The sequence below is a fragment of the Mobula hypostoma genome, chromosome 15 (genome assembly GCF_963921235.1).
Source record: "Mobula hypostoma chromosome 15, sMobHyp1.1, whole genome shotgun sequence".
Taxonomy (NCBI): Eukaryota; Metazoa; Chordata; class Chondrichthyes; order Myliobatiformes; family Myliobatidae; genus Mobula; species Mobula hypostoma.
Window position 1 is genome coordinate 10,518,110 of NC_086111.1, and position 24,475 is coordinate 10,542,584.

At 39.4% G+C, this 24,475-nt stretch overlaps 2 protein-coding genes across 2 annotated transcripts in view; one reads left to right on the forward strand and one right to left on the reverse strand.

Moving 5' to 3' along the window:
• LOC134356681 (protein phosphatase 1M-like) overlaps positions 1-8,346 on the forward strand; it is a 72,617-nt gene extending 64,271 nt beyond the window's left edge. The window contains exon 10 of the mRNA XM_063067707.1: positions 201-8,346. Coding sequence (XP_062923777.1) covers positions 201-348 — 148 coding nt within the window. The 3' untranslated portion in view covers positions 349-8,346. The remainder of the gene's footprint in view (positions 1-200) is intronic.
• A 150-nt stretch (positions 8,347-8,496) lies between these two features.
• Positions 8,497-24,475, reverse strand: part of wdr82 (WD repeat domain 82) — a 55,739-nt gene continuing 39,760 nt past the window's right edge. The window contains exons 7-9 of the mRNA XM_063067708.1: positions 14,649-14,718; positions 12,727-12,869; positions 8,497-10,724 (exon numbers count right to left, since the gene is read on the reverse strand). Coding sequence (XP_062923778.1) covers positions 10,695-10,724; positions 12,727-12,869; positions 14,649-14,718 — 243 coding nt within the window. The 3' untranslated portion in view covers positions 8,497-10,694. The remainder of the gene's footprint in view (positions 10,725-12,726; positions 12,870-14,648; positions 14,719-24,475) is intronic.

Here is a 24,475-nt window from a genome sequence, read left to right on the forward strand (position 1 = left end):
GAAGGGTCTCGGCCTGAAACGTCGACTGCGCCTCTTCCTATAGATGCTGCTTGGCCTGCTGCGTTCACCAGCAACTTTGATGTATGGTGCAATAACTAATCCAGGCATGGTCTAATACAAATTAAGTATGGCTATATCAGAATGAAAAAGAAATGAAAGGGGTGATAGGAAAAAGAACTGACATTATTTGATTTTTCTAGGTACGCAATGCTGGCCCAGTATCTTGTACTTAAGGCAAGAGGTGTTCCGCACAGCAATGACTGGATTCTAGAAGATGGCAGCTTTGCCTCACTTGATGACATATCAGTATTTGTGATACCACTCTACCATTTAGGAGGCACAGCATAGCCTTCAACGTGAGATCTATGACATCCTTGTGGGTGTTTCAAACTAACTTGAAGATATATCATTGGAGTTGAAAGGAGGGGAAAAAAATCCTTCAACATTCACCTGTGTACTCATTTGCTTTCCTGATATCAACCTGATCTGATTCATAATTAGCACCATGGCTCATCTATTGTTTTACTAGCTAAAGGTAATGTGTACTGTTACTAATTCAGAAATACTCTTAACTGTACATCTCATGGCTTCTTGATTCTCATCCCAACCTGGTTCATCATGTCTATTGTCTTCCTAACTGCAATATAGTGAATGGGTAATGTGGAAATGTTAAATGGTACTGATGAGAATTGTTAATAGGAACACTGTCTGATGTTTTTTCTTAAACCATTCTAACTCACCATGTGAAAATTATGGACAAAACTGGCCAATTACCACTTCTCTGAAGTCACTGAAAACTAGTTCAACAACTTGTATCAGTGGCCTGTAAAGCAATGTGACTTGAGCTTTATTAATAGAGGCAAATGTCAATATTTTATCATTTAAAATTGCTGAACAGTTTATATATGTACCTAGTTTTTTTTTAAAAACCTGGTGTTTCAACAGGGAGTCAAACAATGAGAAATAAAGCCATGTTTGTACCTTTAGACCAAATTTTCCAATTGTCTGCCAGGGCAGAAAACCACAAAACCTAGTTTTAGCCATTATAGTTGACTGTTTCTGTTATGCTGTCTCTGGAAAAGAATAAATATGATGCAGCATTCTATAATCTAATTTTCTAATTTAGTGTACAATTTAATTTTGATTAATATTTTTGGGACAAGCTGGAATATGAATACCCCTGCAACTATTCTCTGCCAAGAGTGAGCAAGCTGTTCCAACTGTTGAGATGTAATTGCACCCAAAAAGGACTAAGCACAAAAATGAGATTCTCACAGACTCTGTAGTTTTCTATAATTAGATAAAGAAAATTACATCTAATCTCAAGGTCTAGATAATCACAAATTCTTAGACAGGAGTGCATTATACCTGAACATATCCAGCTTCAAGCATCACATTCTCTATCAATTTTACTATATTAACCATTGTCTGAAATAGGATCCACAGCAACAAGACAAATAGTTCCAGTAATGTGATGTTTATGTTCCTGCAGTGGACTTTAAAATGAGGTAGATCAAGTAATTTGAAGCAGTTAGCTTCAAGGTAAAAGATGAAGGATTACTATTTAAAATTAAATAACCAAACACCGTTGGCATGAATTTGATTAGAGAGAGGAATATCAATCCATGGTTTAATTTTAATGGCAACAAGGGTTGAAGGATTATTGCAAGGCATTTAATAAGGGCAGAATAGAGCAGAACAACAAAGACCATTTGTCCAAATTAGTTCAATAGCAGAAGGCAATAGTGGTTGTAGTTAGAAGGCCATTCAGTACTGAGACCTGCAGAACCCAACTTACTGTCTTTCATTGTATATACTACTCATTTAGACTCAAACAATTAAGGCCACAGATTTTTACAAACAGTTTACATTCCTGAGGGCAGTAGCTCAACCATACCAATGGGGTGTTCACGGGGCAGAGAGGCAGCTGCTAGTCTTGGAGAAGCCTGAAGTCATGCATTTTCAGGGAAAATGAGGCAAGGAGTATTAAATGGCAAGTGTGAAGTGCCAAAGGAGAGGATATTAGGGTATGCACTGCAAATAATTCCTGATGATGGGCCAAAATAGCCCCTATGGTGTATATTTCTGATCTATAGCAGTGTAAAGTGCTTCTGTCCATTTTGAAATCTCAAATTGGCCTTCATTATTTATTTTCTTTTCATTTCCCTTTGCTCTGTTCTTATACCCAACTATCTGGTTTACATTTTTTTTAATTTCACATACCTTCACAGTACTGTGAGACAAAGAAAACAAAGATTGAGAAAAGGGTAGACAATGCTCAACAGGAAATAAGTAAAGACAGTCTGCCTACTGTAAAAAAAATAGATGCTACATACAAGATCGTGGGAACAAATTCAAATGAAATTGCAACAACCAGAGTAAGTTTGTGGATGACACGAAGATTGGAGGAGTTGTGGATGGAGCTGTAGGTTGTCGTAGGTTACAAGAGGATAGACAGGATGCAGAGTTGGGCAGAAAAGTGGCAGATGGAGTTCAATCCAGATAAGTGTGAGGTGATGCATTTTGGAAGGACAAATCAGAAGGCTGAGTACAGGGTTAATGGTCGGTTACTTACAGAGGGACCTTGGGTTCAAATTCATACATCCCTCAAGGTCACTACACAGGTTGATAGGTAGTTAAGAAGCCTATGGGATGCTAGGCTTCATTAATAGGGGGATTGAATTCGAGAGTAGAGCGGTCATGTTGCAACCCTACAAATCTCTGGTGAGACCACACTCAAGAGTATTGTGTTCTGGTCACCTCATTATAGGAAGGATGTGGAAGCTATGGAGAGGGTGCAGAGGAGATTTACCAGGATGTTGCCTGGATTGGAAAACAAGTCTTATGAGGCAAGGTTAGCAGAGCTGGGACTTTTCTCTTTGGAGCATAGAAGGATGAGAGGGGACTTGATAGAGGTCTACAAGATTATGGGAGGCATAGATAGGGTGGATAGCCAGTACCTGTTTCCCAGGGCACGAATAGCAAACACCAGAGGGCATATGTACGAAGTTAAGGGAGGGAAGTTTAGGGGCGACATCAGGGGTAACTTTTTTTTTTTTTTTTTTACACAGAGGGTTGTGGGTGCCAGGAACGACTTGCCAGGGATGGTGGTGGAGGCTAAAACATTAGCGGTATTTAACAGCCTCTTGGACAGGCACATGAATGAAAGAAAAATAGAGGGTTACGGGGTAGTGTGGGTTTAGTACATTTTTTTAAAGGAATATATGGGTTGGCACATCAAGGGCCGAAGGGCCTGTACTGTGCTGTAGTATTCTAGTGTCTAGTGTCATAGATCTCCAATGTTTCAAAGCAGATATCCAAAGGCAACAGTGACCAATATTACCAAAACCAACCCAAATCTATATGTTAAGTAAAAAATCCCATTATGGCTCCATGTCATGGTCTTTGTCTGAGATATGGGAATTTTGCTAGACAGCCAACCTCCCAGGTAACCATTTCTGCACCAGATGCACCAAGCTGAAGCTCCCTCAATTCCTGCAGCTGTGCTTGAATGAACTTTGGCTCATACAGGAAACCGGCATAGTGATAGATAGCAGCTACAAAAGGACTGTCACCCCTAAGTTGCAGAATGATTGGTGACTGTCAAGCAGAGGAAGAGGAATGGACAGTCAGTACAGAATACCTCTGAATAAGTATACCACTTTGGATAATTTTTTTTTGCGGGGGGGGGGAGAAGAAAGAGAGAGAAACAACTTGCCGGGGAAGCTGCAGGTCTCTGGTGCTGTGGCTCAGAAAGGAAGGGGGTAAGAAGAGGGCTGCAGCAGTGATAGAGAATTCCATAGTTGAAGTAGACACTTGATTCTGTGGACATGACAGAAACATCCAAACAGTATATTGCCTCCCAAGAATCAGAGTCAGGGACTTCACAGATCAGGCCCGTGGCATTCAAAAATGGGGAAGGTGTGCGTCAGAAGTCTTGGTACTTATTGGCACCAAAGATATAGGTAGGAAAACACAGGTAGGGGTAGAGGTCCCGAAAAGAGAATTTTGGGAGCTAAGTAGAAAGTTGAAAAGCAAGACTTCCAGAATAGTAATCTTTGGAGTGCTGTCTGGGCCATGCACCACTGAGGGTGAATGCACGACTGAGGAATTGGTGTAGGGGGCAGGATTTCAGATTTATCGATTATTAGCATCTCTTCTGGGGAAGGTATGACCTGCACAAAAGTTATACTTGAACCGGGAGGGGCAAGATCCTTGCAGCAAATTTGCTAGAACTGGTGGGGTGGGTTAAATTAATTTGGCAGGGGGATGGGAAACAGTGATAGGGCTGAGAACTGGACAGTTGGTATACAATCAGAGGCAATGTGTAGAAGACTGTCAGGAAGGACAGGCAGATGATAGGGCAAAATTGCAGTCAGTAGGATCAGTTTCAATGCGACAGGGCCGAATACAGGATAGAAGCTGTTATATTTGAATGCACAAAGTATATAGAATAAGGTACATGATCTTGCTCAGCATTTAGAGATTGGCAGGCATGACATTGTGGGCATCACTGAGACGTGGCTGAACTAAGATTATAGTTGGGAACTTAACATCCAAGGATACATATAGTTTCAAAAGGACAGGCAGGTAGATGGGGCAGCATGGCTCAATGCCGGAAAAACTTAAATCAAATCCTTAGAGGTGACATAAAATTGTAAGTAGAATCATTTGGGGTAGTTACAAAACTGCAAACGTAAACAGTTAGATACAAGCCTCTGAACAGTAGCCAGGGTATGATCTACAACTTACAATGAGATAGAAATGCATGTCAAAAGGACAATGTTATGATCGTCATGGATAGTCAATATAAAGGTAGATTGGCAAAATTCAGGTTGGTGCTGATTTTGGATCCCAGGAGAGAATTTGTAGAATGCATTAGAGCAGTTTGTGGTTGAGCCCACTGGGGGATCAGTTATTCTAGATTGCATGTTGTGTAATGAACCAGATTTGATCAGAGAGCTTAAGGGTAAAGGAACTCTTAGGAACAAGTATCATATGTTAGGATTCACCCTGAACTTTGAGAGGGAGAAGCCTCTCTTTATTCCACTGTAATTGGGATACAGTGGAGTAAAAGGAATTACAGCGGCATGAGAGAGGAGAGAGTGCCCCCCCCCCCCCGTTGGTTGGAAAGGGATACTAGCAGGGATGATGGCAGAACAGCAATGGTTGGAGTTTCTGAGAATAATTAGGAAGGCAGTACGTCTTGAAGTAGTAATCTAAAAGGCATGATGATGTAACCATGGTTGACAAAGTAAGTCAAAGCAAAACACGGCATATAATAGAGTAAAAATTAGTGGGAAGTTAAGAGGATTGGGAAGCTTTTAAAAACCCAACAGAAGGCAACTAAAAGCCATAAGGAGAGAAAAATGAAATATGAAGGTAAGCTAGCCAGCAATATTAGAGGATACCGGAAGTTTTTTTTCCCCAGATATATATAGACTAAGAGGCAAATGTAGATATTGAACCACTGAAAAACGATGCTGGAGAGCTAGTAGTGGGGGAGACAAGGAAATGGTGGACAAATTGAATAAGCATTTAAGATAGAGGTTGATAGATTCTTCATTCAGTCAGGGCATGAAAGGTTACGGGGAGAAGGCAGGAAAATTGCATCAGTCCTCACAGTGCAAGACACTAGCAGTATGCCAAAAGTTCAAGAATATTAGGGGAGAAAAGTGAGCATAATTGCTAATACTAGGGATTGTGGAGGCATTAGTAATGACCTGCCAAGATCAATAGATTCTGGCAGGAGGACTGGAAAATAGCAAAAGTTACTCCATTCTTCAAGATGGAGAAAGGTAGAAGAAAGGAAAATATAAGCCAGGTAGTGGTTGGGAAGATGTTGGAGTTAATTGTTAAGGATGAGGTTTGTGGGATACTTGGCACATGATAAAATAGGCTGTAGTCAGCATAGTTTCCTCAAGGGAAAATCATGATTGACAAATCTGCTGGAATTTTTTAAAGAAATAACAAGCAAAATAGACAAAGGAGAATGTGTTGATTTTGTGTACTTGGACTTTCAGAAAGTTTTTGATAAGATGCCTCATGAGGTTGCTTAGCAAGATAAGAGCCCATGGTATTACAGGAAAGATACTAGAATGGATAGAACTGTTGTTGATTGGCAGGAAACTAAGAATAGGAATAAAGGGAGCCTTTTCTAATTGGCTGCCAGTGACTAGTGGTGTTCCACAGTGGTCGGTACTGGGACTGCTTTTTACATGTTTGTCAATGATTTGAATGATGGAATTGAAGGCTTTGTGGCCAGGTTTGCAAACAATACCAAGATAGGTGGAGGGGCAGGTAGTGTTGAAGGGGGCAGGTAGTGTTGAAGGAAGCAGGAAGTCTGAAGGAGAACTTAAACAGATTAGGAGAATGGGAAAAGAGGTGGCAGATGAAATATAGTAGCAGGAGGTCCATGGTCATATACTTTGGTAGAAGAAATAAAAGCATAGACTAAACAGGAATAAAATTCAAAAATCCAAGGTGCAAAGGGACTTTAGAGTTCTCATGCAGGAGTTCCTAAACTTTGTAGGGCGAGTCAGTGGTGAGGAAGGTAAATGCTATATTAGCATTCATTTTGGGAGAACTAAAATATAAAAACAAGGATGTAATGCCGAGGCTTTAGATACCTCACCTGGAGTATTGAGAGCAGATTTGGCCGCCTTATCCAATGTTTTGACATTGGAGGGGGTTCAAAGGAGGTTCGGAAAATTATTCCAGGAATTAAAGATTTATCATACAAGGAACGTTTGACGACTCTGGGTCTTTACTCGCTGGAACTTAGAATAATGGGGGGGGGGGCAGATGTTGAAAGGGTGGATGTAGATAGAGTGGATGTGGAGAAGATGTTTCCTACAGACCAGTGGCTACAACCTCAGGACAGCAGGACATCCATTTAGGATGAAGGGAAATTCCTTGAGGCAAAGAGTGGCGAATCTGTGGAATTCATTGCCGTAGGTGGCTTTGGAGGCCAGGTTACTGAGTGTATTTAAGATGGACGTTGATAGATTCTTCATAAGTCAGGGCATGAAAGGTTACGGGGAGAAGGCAGGAGAATTGTGCTGAGGGGGAAATAGATCCGCCACGATCAAGTGGCAGAGTATATCTGATGGGCCGAATAGCCTAATTATACAATGTCTTGTGGTCCTAGGAAGAAGTGAGGTGGGGAAGAGAGAATATAAGTACCATTAAATATCCACCGCAAGTGGATAGCGTATGTACTGCTTTGGTTTGACATGGTCCACACAAGGTTAGGTTCCCATTCTTGCCACTAGCCAGTTTAAAATGGATACTGGATCAAGTAGAGTGTCAATGGATTATGGCATACTGCTGAATTCACAGCGAGTACCCGGGGAAAATACAAACACCTAGCAATCTGTTTCCCAAATTAAAAAAAATTATTTCCCTATTTGTGTACACACCCCATTTCTGGTACAGAGATAATGCACAGGCACTAAGGGGAACAAAATTTAAAATTTTTAAAAAATGTACAATTTGTTTCTATTGTTTCATATCAAATATTTATCTTAATTAAATGAATTACAATTAAATACAAAAGATCTGGAGAGATGACATCAATACTGAAACTAAATGTTTACCAGTTTAATTTTACCAGTTACAGAGAAACATTTTCAAGTGAGCCTTCTTTCATCCATAGACCAGCATCATACAGTTGTGGACTATGTCAGCATATTTATGTACTACAGTAGCTGCTCATTAATACTTGCATGTACCAAATTAACAAAGGCCCTTGGATATTCTTGAATATCCTTTGTAGCACATATTCTTGAGACAGAGTGGAAAGTGACCTAATCCCCTACTAATAACAAGGAATCGGCAAGAACACCAGGAGGACGTCACCCAGCAATTCTTTACTGTATTTGGGAAGGCCAGGATTCCCAGCTGACAACACAAAATTATATCCAATTGCACACTGCATTGTGTGTTCATGATGCAAAAAAAAATGTTCATTTGGAACTGTAAGATATTAAAAGCATGCAGGAAACATGCAAATTAGACTGCTACAGAAAGTTAGGGAACACAATTAACTTTTAAATACCTCTGATATTAAGTAGAGAACAGCTGTGCTGACCTTTAAGTATGGCATATTGATACTGATTTAATTACTACAGGTAATATATTAAATTTAGTAGAAAAATATGTGGAGTAAAACCTAAACCTATTTTCCCCAGACAGTACCAAGGGCTAATTGAAGAAGTCCTACTGGATATTAAAATTTGCACTGAGATATGGAAAGGTATCCCAGAATAATTCCCAATCTGTGAAGAAATTATGTTTAAGGAGCATGATTAGCTCCCATTTAGCCAATGAATGATTCAACAGATCAACAACAGACAGAGATACTTTTGTTTTTAAATCAAACCATAGCTGAAGATTTTCCCCCAGGGATCAGGCAAGAAATTTTTTCTGAACATATTCTACACTACCCTCAGCTGCCCAGATCAGTATTAATTCCACCACTACAGAAACATCTTGTTTTAAACTAGAGTAGTTTAATAATACTCTGACTGGGCAAAGCCCTGGATCACAAAGATCCGATAGCTTTCTAAAGTAATTACTTTTTCACTTGGGTATGGGAAATGGTGCAGAGGTTACAATAGTTAGTTCTTAACCACGTTATAACATCACATATGAACAAACACCTGCATTTTCTTTTTAAATAAACAATACACCAATACAAATACTTAATTTTAACAGCAAAACACTGATACAATAATAATATTCAAAATTATAAGAAAACTAAAGAAAAACAATGCTGCAACAGCAAAGGAGATTGGGCTGCACTGGAGGTTTAGGACATCAGTCATTATCCATTTATGAATTATGAACAAGCAAAACAGAAATTTTTATAAATGGATATTACAGCTTCCCTTTAACTATCCTATATACAATGTTTATTATCTGTTTTGGACACAGGTTCAGTATTTACAAGACTGCACGTTAGAAGCACCACCAATGAGAAATTTGTCAACACAATCTCAAGTCACTCACCAAATGATTTTGCAGCAAAGGTTGCTCAAACTAGGTGGGCAATTTTCTGCATTATGGTTCTATTAGGATTATAAAATATTCAAAACTGTTGGACTCATTTGAAAAGAACTGGTAACAATTTGAACTCTGTTTCTGACAACTTCCCCATTCCAACAGAAACCCTAATTCTTTCCCCATTAATCTTCAAACTGATATTCAACAGCCTCATTAAAATTTCACAGGAGCTTCCAACATCCTTTCTTCGTCAATGTGCCAAACTTAATTACAGAAGAAAAGTTCTTTTCTCACACTAGCTAACGCTATAATTATACCATCATATTGCTTTATATTTGACATTTTCATGTTGATTGATGCTTTTCAGAACTGAAACAAAATCAGTCTTAGGCCATTTAAGTTTTGCCAGAAGAGCAAAAGAGAAGGTGATAATGTTCTAGATAAGTTTCTTTAAAAAAATTCTAATTTCCATCCAAACATGAACTTACTTTACTACAAACTTAGCGTTCAACTTTTTAACATCAATCAGACTTTCAGCTTTTGCATAATGTGCTATATCATTTTGACTGGAAAAATTGTCTTTGGCAGATTAATAAACCAAAAGTATTAAAAACAAGGCCAAGTTACAAAACAGATCTTACAAGTACAGATGCCAGATTGCTGAATTACTTTGTATTTCAAAACTTAAGGGGAAGAAACAAAACTGCCACAATATCTAAAGATAAATAAAAATGTATTAGTAAGCTCAAATGTCATGCCAAATATAAAAATTGTAGAAACACTACACCCGTTGTATTTACACAATACATCCCAAAGTTGTTCTAAACTTTGTTCTGGATTTAACTTGTTTTGAACTGTACACAAATATACAATATAGTAAAATGGAGATTCATCTGTGTTGAAGACACCAACAAAAGATAGACAAGAAGATCATCGTAAATGAAGTAAAATTTTTTCCAAAAACAGAACATGTAAATGCTGGAAAGCGGAAGCACAGAAACTTAGGGAAAACTCAAGAGAGCAAGTTAATATTTCAGACAAATGACTAATCCAATGAACAACTAACCTGAAATATTAACTCCTACCAAAGATCCTACTAGTACTACTGTGTATTTTTCAGTTTTTTTTTCAATTATTTCAAAAAGCCACCCATTCAGTCTAAGCAAGATAATAATTTTAAGTGCATTGCCAGTCTTTAACAATGACACACAAATAGAGTTTTGGCTCTTATAAACCATATAACCAGAATACTTCATTGACATAAGTAACTGTAATGGTTCTGATCGCCAACATAATCTGGTTAGCTAAGTTCATGCTCTTAGATAGCTTGCAAAGGCCCATTTTAAAATATCCATGTTTATACAATAGTTCTAAAATCAAGTGTAACTGGATTTGCCACATGCCCACAAGTTACAGTAAGTTCAAAATCAGACGACGATGTGAGGACAACGAAGACCGGAAAACGCCATCTTCATTTATTTTACTTCCCCTAGAAGAATCTCCACAGGAGGTATCTGTAACCATCATTACCACTACAGATGGTGTATAAGCAAATCGATTTGGCTCATCAGTCCGATCGTTCAAACTCCTCTCTCTACATATAGAGATCTTACAAAAATGTGGACTCAAGCTTTATGGATTCAGTCCATCTATGATTAGTTTATTAAAAATGATTCCAGTGTTTTTCTTCAGTCATCAATTGTGGGTAACCAAAATGCCTGCGAACAAATTAGAACAGTCACCAGATACCAACTTAAAGTGAGTAATGTTTAAAAAAGTTCCCCCGATTACCAAATAATTCCACCAACACTACTTCACGAAAGGTTAAAAGATATTAATGTAGGTTTATGTTGAATATTTACTCCTAGAAATCCTTCATGCTAATTTGTAAAAGAATCTTATACTAAAAAGCATCACACCAATAGGAAAACATGAGGAAATCTGCAGATGCTGGAATTTCAAGCAACACATATAAAAGTTGCTGGTGAATGCAGCATCTCTAGGAAGAGGTACAGTCGACATTTCGGGCCGAGACCCTTCATCAGAACTAACTGAAAGAGCTAGTGAGAGATTTGAAAGTGGGAGGGGGAGGGGAGATCCGAAATGATAGAAAACAGGAGGGGGAGGGATGAAGCCAAGAGCTGGACAGTTGATTGGCAAAAGCGATATGAGAGGATCATTGGACAGGAGGCCCAGGGAGAAAGAAAAGGGGGAGTGGGGGAACCAGAGGATGGGCAAGGGGTATAGTGAGGGGGACAGAGGGCGAAAAAGGAGAGAGAGAAAAAGCATGTGTGTATATAAATAAATAACGGATGGGGTACGAGGGGGAGGTGGGGCATTAGCGGAAGTTTGAGAAGTCAATGTTCATGCCATCAGGTTGGAAGCTAACCAAACGGAATACAAGGTGTTGTTCCTCCAACCTGAGTGTGGCTTCATCTTTACAGTAGAGGAGGTCGTGGATAGACATGTCAGAATGGGAATGGGACATGGAATTAAAATGTGTGGCCACTGGAAGATCCTGCTTACTCTGGCGGACAGAGAGTAGGTGTTCAGCGAAACGATCTCCCAGACTGCGTCGGGTCTCGCCAATATATAGAAGGCCACATCGGGACCACCAGACGCAGTATATCACCCCAGCCGACTTACAGGTGAAGTGTCGCCTCACCTGGAAGGACTGGCTGGGGCCCTGGATGGTGGTAAGGGAGGAAGTATAAGGGTATGTGTAGCACTTGTTCCGCTTACAAGGATAAGTGCCAGGAGGGAGATCGGTGGGGAGGGATGGGTGGAGGGACAAATGGACAAGGGAGCGATCCTTGCAGAAAGTGGGGGGAGGGGAGGGAAAGATGTGCTTAGCAGTGGGATCGCGTTGGAGGTGGTGGAAGTTACGGCGAATTATATGTTGGACCCGGAGGCTGGTGGGGTGGTAGGTGAGGACAAGGGGAACCCTATTCCTAGTGGGGTGGCGGGAGGATACTGTAAAGATGAATCCACACTCAGGTTGGAGGAACACCACCTTACATTCCGTCTGGGTAGCCTCCAACCTGATGGCATGACCATTGACTTCTCAAACTTCCGCTAATGCCCCACCTCCCCCTCGTACCCCATCTGTTATTTATTTATATACACACATTCTTTTTTCTCTCTCTCCTTTTTCGCCCTCATCCCCCTCACTATACCCCTTGCCCATCCCTCTTTTCTTTCTCCCCAGGCCTCCTGTCCCATGATCCTCTCATATCCCTTTTGCCAATCAACTGTCCAGCTCTTGGCTCCATCCCTCCCCTCCCACTTTCAAATCTCTTACTAGTTCTTCTTTCAGTTAGTGCTGACGAAGGGTCTTGGCCCGAAACGTCGACTGTACCTCTTCCTAGAGATGCTGCCTAGAATGAATAATTCTTCATTTGCAAAATAGCTCACAAGGGGAAATAGCATGCCAAGCTAAAGCAAAACTCAATGATGAAAATGTAATTCTAGATATGGTGGAAGGGCAGTCAGGTCAATGCAGCATAGTCCAGATGAATCAGCAGGCATGTGGAGAGCATGGGTTTTCTTCTGCTACAATAACTGGCATTTGGCTCTTCCTGAAATACATTGCCCAATATGGAGGTAATCCAAGCGATATAGTTGGCTTATATAGTTCAGCAATAGTAAAGCAGAAAGTCACAAAAAGGTACCTAATAAGGCAACCTACATTTTTTCAAACAAACGAGTATACATACTTACCATGTTAGAACATGCACTGGCGAATGTCATAAATTTGGGATTAAACTGAAGACAAGAAACAGGACCTGTGTGTTTTCCGTCTAAAACAGCCACCTTCAAACCACTTTCAGCATTCCACACATGAACTTTGCCATCTTCAGATCCTGAAAATCAATACATAAATTGAGCACTTTCATTAATTTGGAATAAAAGCAGTAACAACCAAATTGTACAAAGTTCAAAAATAAAATGCCACATTTGAAGTTTGGAGAATAGCGTCGCTTTGAAATGAGTGGAAGACCTAGGTAGTTCATCACAAGGGGAAATCAAACAAGTTAATTAACTTCATTTACCTCTAGGGAACCAATTAAAATCGAGGTGAGAAGACTGCAACTTGGGGGCACTGTCTACGCCACCCCGAGCTACCTGCCAGCCTAGTCATCATATGGGAGCCCAAGCATGGGAGGATGAACCCTGGGTGCCCTCCCAAGACTATGGTCAACACGCTCCTAGAAGACAGCGGTGCGACTAATGTAGATGAACTGAACACACTGATGAGGGAGAGGGAGAAGTGGAGAGTCCATCATCGTGCCCGATGCCAGCCCCCTAGGCCTGAGTTGACGTAGTAGTAGTAACTAATTATAATGCACCATAACATTATAGACATTCAGTTTTTATTGGTCTCATTAAGCCTGCTTCTTACATTTGGATGAAAGACAATTCAATTGCATTTTAAAGGAGAGGAAAGTTAATTTTTGCAAGTATAATATCACTTGAAAACAAGACTGAAGGTACCACAGTGATGTACTGCTAGTACATGCAAGCCATGACAATCTCTGCACTTTACTTCACTGTTATCTTAATTGTCAGAGCAAAAAGCAGTGATAGATGCAACGTATGGAGGCCGTTCACTTGACACACATATTACCATGTTGAAGTGTGATACAATTTTCTTCAAACCCAACAGTTTCAAAACCTCTTATGACTTATACTTCCTTAAAAAAGTTCATCCCATGATTTCCCTACAATCCACATACATTTAGGGTTATTTAATGAATAAACAAGCATGCCTTGTCATAAACAAACATATACAGAGTAAATGGTAGGGCATTGAGGAGTGTGGAGGAACAAAGAGATCTGGGAGTTCAGATACACAATTCCCTGAAAGTGGTGTCACAGGTAGACAGGGTTATAAAGAAGGCTTTTGACACCCTGGCATTCATAAATCAAAGTATTGAGTATAGGAGTTGGGATGTTATGGGGAGGTTGTATAATACATTGGTGAGGCCAAATTTGGAGTATTGTGTACAGTTCTGGTCACCTAACTATAGGAAGGATATCAATAAGATTGAAAGAGTGCAGAGATTTACTAGGATGTTGCTGGGTCTTCAGGAGTTGAGTTATAGGGCAAGATTGAACCGGTTAGAACTTTATTCCTTGGAGCGTAGAAGAATGAGGGGAGATTTGATAGAGGTTTACAAAATCAAGAGGGGTATAGACAGAGTTAATGTGAATAGGCTCTTTCCACTTAGATTAAGAGAGATAAATACGAGAGGACACAGCTTTAGGGTGAAAGGGGAAAGGTTTAGGGGGTACATTGGGGGAACTTCTTCACTCAGAGTGGTGGGGGTGTGGAACGAGCTGCCATCTGACATGGTAAATGCGGGCTCACTCTTAAGTTTTAAAAATCAATTAGATAGGTACATGGATGGGAGAGGTCTGGAGGGTTATGGATCGGATGCAGGTCAATGTGACTAGCGGAATAATGTTTCGACACAGACTAGAAGGGCCAAATGGCCTGTTTTCTGTGCTGTAGTGTTCTATGGTTCTATGATGTTTGGGATGCACATCAGTACTCTTAAAAAAAAATTAATACACATAACATAGCAAAACAGTTCCAACATGCATGAGGAAACTAACGGAAGTAATATCCTCAGACTTACCTATCATAACAAACTGAGAATCTGGAGTGAACGATGCCTCCAAACTAATGCCCTTATTGTTGTTGTATCCCTAAAACATTAGAAGACATTTGAGCATTAAACGGACGGAGAAATAAAAATATTTTATCTAAAAGTAAAATCTTCCTCAGAATTGAACACATTAAACTACATTATACAGTGCCAAAATAGAATTAAATTTGTTTACAACTTCTCCATTGCCATACAGATGCAACAAAGCAGAAAATGAGCCAATATATTATTCTCACACACGCTGATCATCTCAAGCATTGACACAATTTGGAGATGTAATGAAATGTGAGGACAGCAAGATTCCAAAGAAATAGATGATAGGAATGAGCGAAGTATATGTTAAGAAATGTGAAATGTTACACTGTAGCAAGAATGAGAACAGGCAATAGAAATAAAGGGTTACAAAACTGGATCTAAGGCTTTATTAAAAGAAGCATTAAGAGCATAGGCAAAGCTACAGCTGTGTACAATTCCGGGCTCCCGACCTTGGGAAAGATGGGAAGCCTTGGAAAGCACACAAAACAGATTTACTAAAGCAACTCCAGGAACAAGAGTCTTTAATTAAATGGAGAGACTGGAGAAACTGCAGTTATTCTTTTGAAATCAAGGAGATTTGAGAAAAGGATTTTGAGACTTCTGGTGGTGCTCATGGAATAAGGTCCTCTTCTAGATCCGCTCCATTACCTCTGATTCTTATCCTATGATCAGCTATATTTAAGCTACCTTTTAAGGCACCAACCTTTACAATACCTTGCAGTGGATTGTCATTATATACTTGGATGTTTTTAAGGTCCGCTATGTCTAAGAACGGGAAAAATGGCAAACCTCCTGTCAGACCAAAGCTACCAACCCCCCTCCGGTTGAATCGGCGGTAACTATGCAAGCTATATCAGATTTGATTCATGCGGAGATTTCATCTAAACTGGAGAGAATCATCGATGAAATTGATATTATGAAAACAACTATCACGGAACATCAGACTAATCTCCAAGTACATACGCAACAGAATGAACTTAAGATCGAAAAACTGAAGAAACAATTACTGCAATGAAGAAAAAACTTGGAATTCCTTTCCTTTAAAAATTCTGATTTAGAATGCAGAATGCGTCGTCAAAATATAAGGATTATTGGACTCAAAGAATCTGCCGAATCTGAAGACCCTATTCAGTTTCTCTCTCAACTTTAAGAGATTCATTTCCCACCGTGTTTCCTGATCAACCACCACTATTGGATAGGGCTCAGAGTCCCATTATACTTGCCTAAGTCAGACAAACCTTGGCATGTTATTTTACATTTTCATTATTTTCAAGACAAGGAAAAGTTGCTCCGTTTTGCTCGACCTAAGGGCTACATAATTTTCTCGGATCTCAGCTTTCGATTGGTGGAGGATTTTAGCAAACAGGTTCACGACCAACGTGTTCGTTATAGATCTGTGATGGCGGAATTCTACAAGATGGATTTAAAACCTGTGCTGCTATATCCCGCGCGTCTGAGGATCCAATTGTCTGATTGGTCTTCCTGTTTTTTCGACTCTCCGTCGGATGCTCACAGTTACCTGGATCAACATTCGCCTTCAACATCCTAATCGCACTATTAAATTATCAGTGCCTGATTGGAGTCTGATAATCTGTTGGGTTTTAATTTCTTTTTTTTTGCTCTGAGGGCAGAAATGTTTTTTTTGTTTAATTAATATGGTTGCCAAATTCTCTTTTTAACTGCATCGTTCCTTCTTCTTCCCTGGGGATTCTGGGTGGCCACTCCCACAGCATCATTTTTCACACCTTACTGGAGGCCTTAAACTTCGTAATTTTTTTTGTTCCCTAGTCTATGCGGATATTTCTTTTCCTTTCCTAATTATAAGGTTTGTTGTATGTCAACGGTTTCTTATATATATATTTTTTTCTTTGTATTATATCGTTCTCATTTTAATCGGTGTACTTTTCATTTTTTTTTACTTTTCTACTGTTTTACAACTTTAGCTGATCTTTTTACATATACACTTTTTTACTGAGCGTCTATCAGAAGTCATGGGGTAGATTTAGCGCTTGCTTCTATCTGGCTAGTCTATTTTAGATTTAGCTTTAGGCTTTGGGGGGGGGGGGAAATTCACTGTTTAGTTTTTTTTCTTCCTGGGCTATGCTTATATTATTGAAGTATTTTTTGCGTCCTCTCTCTCGGTTTCTCATGTTTACTCTGTTCCCTTTCCCGGTTCGTGGGTTGAACCTATTGTCAATCCTCCCCTTACTTGAGGATTGACTTTAGGTGTTATGGATTCTACTATTAATTTTGTCTCTTGGAATACTAATGGTCTTAATCATCCAATTAAAAGGAAAAAAAATTTTCAAAGTATTCTGGAGACTTAAAACACATATTCTATTTTTACAAGAGACCCATGTGCGGAGGGGGGACAGATTACATTTTTTTAAGTTCTGGAAGGGTCAACGTTATCATTCGAATTCCAATGCCAAAATTCCAGGAGTTTCTATTTTCATAGATCCGTCAATTACATTTGTGCAACAGGATATTATCTCTGATCCGAATAATAGATTTTTACTGGTTAGTGGTTTACTCTTTAATAAAAAGGTAATTCTGGTTAACGTTTATGCTCCAAACTCAGACTGCCCGGAATTTTATAATTCATTATTTAATTTGTTCCCGAATTTGAATGAGTTTTCAATAATCTGGGGCGGAGATCTTAATACCTGTTTAGCCCCATTATTGGGCCACTTGGCCCCTATACAGACACTTCCCATAAATCTGCAACCTTGATTAATTCATTCTCTCAGATTTGGGGTCAACGGACATTTGGCGGTTTCAGCATCCCCAGGAAAAAGACTTTTTTTTCCCACATGTTCATCACTCTTCCTCAAGAATTGATTATCTTTTTTATTGACTCTCGTCTTATTTCTTCAGTAGTTAAGTGTGAATATGATACTATAACCATTTCAGACCATGCTCCACTTAAGCTTTCTATTAAATTATTGCCCAGTACGCAAAATAATAGACAATGGTGTTTTAATTCGCTATTGCTTCAGGACTTGGATTTTGTTAACTTTATGAATGAACAGATTGATCTTTTTTTTTACAATTAACAGTACAGACGATATTTCCATGAATACTCTTTGGGATACTTTAAAAGCTTATATTTGTGGCCAGATCATTTCGTACTCTGCTGTGTTGAGGAAAAGGTTGAAGGAAGAGCTTGCTCTTGTGGACAAGATTAAAGAAATAGATGAGCAAGAAATATGCTACAGCTCCATCTGAGAAGCTCTATAAACAAAGAACTGAACTTCAAATGGAATACAGTTTATTACTTTCGTCCTCTATTGCAAATCAATTAATGAAGACAAGAAGTGAATTTTATATACATAGTGACAAAGTTGATAAACTGTTGGCTAATCAGTTGAAGACTAACTCCATTAAATTTCAAATTAATCAGATTTATAATCAAAAAGATCAACTAACATTTAATCAAGCTGAGATTAATAAATCTTTTGATTTTTATTCCTCTTTATATCAATCAGAATCTCCACGAGATTCTAAACATATGTGTGACTTTTTAGAAAACCTAGATTTCCCTAAGATTACACATGATATATCCTCTATGTTAGAATCTTCCTTTACTACTGATGAGATAGAAACATAGAAACATAGAAAATAGGTGCAGGAGTAGGCCATTCGACCCTTCGAGCCTGCACCGCCATTTATTATGATCATGGCTGATCATCCAACTCAGAACCCAGCCTTCCCTCCATACCCCCTGACCCCTGTAGCCACAAGGGCCATATCTAACTTCCTTTTAAACATAGCTAATGAACTGGCCTCAACAGTTTGCTGTGGCAGAGAATTCCACAGATTCACCACTCTCTGTGTGAAGAAGTTTTTCCTAACCTCGGTCCTAAAAGGCTTCCCCTCTATCCTCAAACTGTGACCCCTCGTTCTAGACCTCCCCAACATCGGGAACAATCTTCCCGCATCTAGCCTGTCCAATCCCTTTAGGATCTTATACGTTTCAATCAGATCCCCCCTCAATCTTCTAAATTCCAACGAGTACAAGCCCAGTTCATCCAGTCTTTCTTCATATGAAAGACCTGCCATCCCAGGAATCAATCTGGTGAACCTTCTTTGTACTCCCTCTATGGCAAAGATGTCTTTCCTCAGATTAGGGGACCAAACTGCACACAATACTGCAGGTGTGGTCTCACCAAGGCCTTGTACAACTGCAGTGGTACCTCCCTGCTCCTGTACTCGAATCCTCTCGCTATAAATGCCAGAGATCAAGAATGTTATTTTCTCTATGAATTCGGGGAAAGCTCCTGGCTCTGATGGGTTTACCGTGGAATTTAAAAAATTTTTTGCACCCTCATTAGTCCCATGGTTATTCAGGATTCTGGAGGCCTCATTAAAACTTGGTAAATTACCAGAATCCTTTTATAGAGCTTCGATCTCTTTAATACGAGAGAAGAATAAATGTGCATCTTATAGACCAATATCTTTGTTAAATGTTGACTCTAAGATTTTTTCTAAATTATTAGCAAATAGACTAGAAAAACCACTTCCTTATATTATTTCAGAAGACCAAATGGGTTTTATTAAGAATCGTTACTCTTTTTATAATATTTGTACACTTTTAAATATTGTCTATACCCCGTCACAAAACGATCCTGACTGCGTCATTTCCCTAGACGCTGAAAAAGCCTTTGACAGGGTCGAATGGCCCTACTTATTTAAGGTGCTTGAAATGTTTAACTTCAGCCTGAAATTTATATCCTGGATCAAATTGTTATACCACTCTCCTATGGCCTCAGTTCGTACTAACACTCTTAATTCACCTTTTTTTCCTCTCTCTTGAGGTACCAGACAAGGTTGTCCTCTCAGCCCTTTATTATTTGATATTGCATTAGAACCTCTTGCAATTGCTATTCGAGAATCTCCTAACATTATTGGTATAACTCGTGGGTTAAAGTCTCATAAAGTATCACTTTATGCTGATGACTTACTTTTATATATTTCTAATCCTCAAAAATCTATTCCAGCAGCTTTAGATTTATTAGCACAATTTAGTCTTTTTTCAGGATACAAATTAAATCTTAATAAGAGTGAACTCTTCCCTATTAATAAGCATGTTCCCTTATATCAGAACCTGCCGTTTAGATTGGTTAATAATCATTTTTCATATCTTGGGATTAAAATTACCTATAAACATAAGGATTTATTTAAGACTAATTTCTTACCCTTAACTGACCATATTACACAACTTTCCTTTAAATGGTCTCCACTTTATTTAACTTTGACCAGTCGTATTAATGCTGTTAAGATGTTTATTCTGCCTAAATTTTTGTATATATTTCAGGCATTACCAATTTTTGTTCCAAAATCCTTTTTTGATAAAGTAGACTCCAAAATCTCTTCATTTATTTGGCAAAATAAAAATCTGAGATTGGGTAGAATACGTCTACAGAAAGCTAAGAGAGATGGAGGCTTGGCATTACTTAACTTTAGATTTTATTATTGGGCAATTAATATTCGACACATGAAATTTTGGGTACTTGACCAAGATACACTATCCATTCCTAAATGGGTAGTTTTGGAATTACATTCTGTTCAACGTTAGGCACTTGGCTCTATATTAGGTTCTTCTCTTCCTTCGGATTTGAAACGCTATAAACAGGTTTGCAACCCGATAGTTAAACATACCTTGCGCATTTGGTTTCAATTCTGAAAATTTTTCCATCATAATCAATTTGTGCTAGCGATTCCTATTATTGGCAATATATTTTCTCTCCCCTCTACGGACCGTGCCTTTCAAATTTGGAAGACTAATGGTATATTACGGTTTTTGGACTTATTTTCAGATGGTTCCCTTATGTCTTTTGAAATGTTATCTAACAAATATAATTTACCAAGAACACATTTTTTTTAGATATTTGCAAGTTAGAAATTTCCTAAATACCGTACTTTCTTCCCCTCCAGCGTTACCCCCTACAAATATTTTAGACGCTATCATTAACCTGAACCCGTGTCAGAAAGGTGTAACAGCTATTATTTATATTATGAAACTTAGGATAGCTCCATTCGATAAGATTAGGACCAACTGGGAAAAGGAATTGGGCCTTACTATCTCGGCGGATGACTGGGCTCATATTTTACAACTAGTTAATACTTCCTCTATCTGTTCCAAACACTCCTTAATTCAGTTTAAAGTTGGCCATAGAGCTCACATGTCTAAAGATAAATTAGCTCGTTTTTATTCTCATATTAACCCTCATTGTGAGATGTCATGGCGAGATAGCCTCCTTGACCCATATGTTTTGGTCTTGTCCTACTCTGGAAACTTTTTGGAAAGACATTTTTAATATTATTTCAAAGGTTTTGAATAGTGATATTTCTCCCCATCCTATTACTGCTATCTTTGGATTACCTAAAACTTCTAGTAATTTATCCCCCTCAGCGTGTAGAATGATTGCATTTCTTTCTTTAATGGCAAAAAGGTGTATTTTACAACATTGGAAGGAGATTAACGCCCCAACTACAATTTTCTGGTTCTCTCAAACGATTCTGTGTCTAAATTTGAAAAAAATCAGAAATAATCTTTATGATACTTCAGTTAAATTTGAACAGACCTGGAGATCTTTTATTTAATATTTTCATTTATTGTAACTATATTTTTCTCTCTGATCATATACATATATATATATACACTCCATTCGTGGATTGTATCTGCTATTAGTGGAGGTCGGGTTTGAGGACGTGATTGTTTAATCTGTTTAAGTCTACTATTTACTTAGCTAGCCCATTGCTTTGCTTTGTAGCTTAGTGGCACGGTAGTTTTTTTTGGGGGGGGGGGTTCTTCGGGTTTTTTTTTCTCCTTACCGTTATATATGGAAAACTAGTATACAATTATATTACCTTGTTATTTTATTACTAACCTATGTTGTTTTCATTGTTTTTTTTTGTATTAATATTTCTTGTATATCTATATCGTAACAATATATTGGTTGCTATATGTTCTACCCTGTGTGTACTAATTCAATAAAAAGACTTAAAAAGAGAAAAGGATTTTAAAATTATGAAGGATATAGACAGCAGAGCAATATTAGAAATCAAGAATTAAGGGATATAGTTGAAAAGAACCAAGATTCTAAGAAAGGGTTTTTTTTCCCCAGAGGAAGTGAATTTCCATGATAGCAATGATAAATTCAACTGTAGCATTCATTGGGGGCCTGAATAATATGGGAAAAGGAAAAATCTGCACAGATACCAAAGGGGAAATGCCACCAATTAGATTGTTCTTATTGAGCTGGTAAAGATGCAGTGGTCAGAACAGCCTCGTTCCTTGCCTTGTTTATCATGAGATGTCATGAGGGGTTTGCATTCCTAGAATAAGCCACATAATGAAAACACAAGTTGCTGGAGGATCTCAGCTGATCAGACAGCATCTGTGACAGCGGAATGATGGTTTGATCACAACTCTACATCAGATCACGAAATCAATATAGTGAAATTTGAAAATATTGATTCAAGCAGCAGTAGTGAGACACAAGCATCGGCTGTGCATCTGTGAGTGGGAGAAAGTAACATCAGAAAAGGGGTTGAAGATCCATCAAGGGAGGATAGGGTGCTTGAAGGAGCAGGGACAGGGGCCTCACATTGACCAACACTTCTTGCAAAGTCAATTAACCAAGTTGAGTGAAGCGCAGCAACCGAACACAAAATTCGCAGAGCATCAGCACCCTTGACACTGAGGAGGTTAGCACAGTAATCCCAGCTGAGTGACCCATCCAACCACTTACACCTCTTAAGGAAAGTAAGATGAAAGGGTACAAACTGCTCATGAAGTGGCCCAAAACTGCGGACAAGGAAGAGTGGGAAAGCATCAACGACTCGAAAATTTTGGAGCAATTAAAAGGAACAGCAAAAAAATTGGATGCAACGGGAGACAACAATCCACTGCTATGGCGAAGAGCGGTTTGGAATCAGCGCAAGGAAGAATGGAAAAACATGACTGCCACCTATAAGTCCAGGAGATTGAGCCTTCTGAATGTCAACAGGAAAATCTTCTTCACTGTAATAGCTGGTCAGCTACCTGGAGAGAAACAAGTAAATTGATACATCTGTATAGAAAGCAGGAATTCCAGGGTGCTCAGAGTGTTATACCTACAAGTATGATATGGCACCAGATCTAAACAGCTAGGAAGGGCAAAAGAAATCTCCATGCGAACTTCCTGGACCTCGCCAATGCATTCAGCTCTCCTCTGGGAAACATTTCATAACAGAGCCCTTCACAACACTCGTGAAGTTGTACTTTCAAGATCCGCAATTGTGCTTCACAACAGCAAAGTTTACAACAACAAGGCAGAGACCGGAAGTGGACATTTGGCAGGTTGCACTACATCACCCCTGGCCTTCACAATGGCCATGGAAGTAATTATCAGGGCTTCAAGATGGGTGGTGGGCAGTGAAAGAACAAGTGTCTTCCCTCTATTAGAGTGTACATTGACAATACAAAGACACTGGCCACTACTGTAGCATGCACCAAGCAAATACTTGGAAAACTGCAGGAAAACATCAAGTGGGCCAGAATGAAAATCAAACCCAGCAAGTCACAAAGCATCTCCATAGTCAAGGGAATGCTGAAAGATAAAGATTGGTAATGACCCAATTCCAAGAGTGTCTGAACAGCCTGGGTAGATGGTACAACGCCAGCCTCACAGACAAAGCAGGTGTCGCAACTAAAGCAACACATCACCAATAGCCTGGATAACATCAACAAGACCATGCTGCCTGGAAAACTGAAGCTCTGGAGCTTACAATTTGGACTCCTACCCCGAGTGATGTAGCCACTCACTGTCTACGAGTCCCCACTAACAACTGTAAGGAAGCTCGAACAAAACATCGCATCGTTTGTAAAGAAGTGGCTTGGGGGTGTCCCAAGGTGTATTAGTAATATCAGTCTCTATGGTAAAGGAGTCCTTGAACTACCTTTCACTGGCCTTACAGAGGAATTCAAGTGCTCTAAGGTATATCCACAGATGACACTCATGACAAGACCATCAGTAACGCTGCATGGACCTTATGAACTGGGTGGAAATGGACCCCAGCTATGTGGTGCAGCAAGCAACAGCAGCCCTTGGGCATAGAGAATTTGTGGGGCAAGTCCAACAGAGCAGGGCAGGGGCAGCAAGTGGACCCACCTGGCACAAGACAATTCCAGAGCAAAGGAAGATGGTTGTACATCAACAAGGAGAGTCAGACAGCCATCTTCCTGGCGAAGAAGGGGCAATGGGTGCAGCAGGAAAACACTGAGAATAGGAAAATCTGCTGGAAGGACATATGGGAGATGGAAATAAACAAGACGTTCTCATCAGAGCTACATATGATGTGCTTCCCTCACAAAAAAATCTCCACCAGACCCAACTTGTTCCCTGTGCCTGATTCCAGCAATGCTCAAGCATCCCTGGCAAACTACAAAAGCCACCTCACACAAGGCAGATACATCTGGCATCACAATCAGGTCTTGAAGACTCTGGCAGCAGCAATCGAGACCAAGAGGATAGCAACCAACTCCTTGCTCCCTAGAACAACTAAAGGACAAGACACCAGCAGCATTTGTCCAGGAGGGAGAGAAAAGACCAACTAATTTCCCTCTTAAGCCAGAAACAGGACAGATGAACATGGCCCATGACTGGAAAATGCAGGTCGCCTTTCCACTGGAAACTGCTACCACCAACCTGAGGCCAGACTTGGTTCTCTGGTCCAATTCATTACAGGTCATCTACATCGTGGAACTCTCAGTC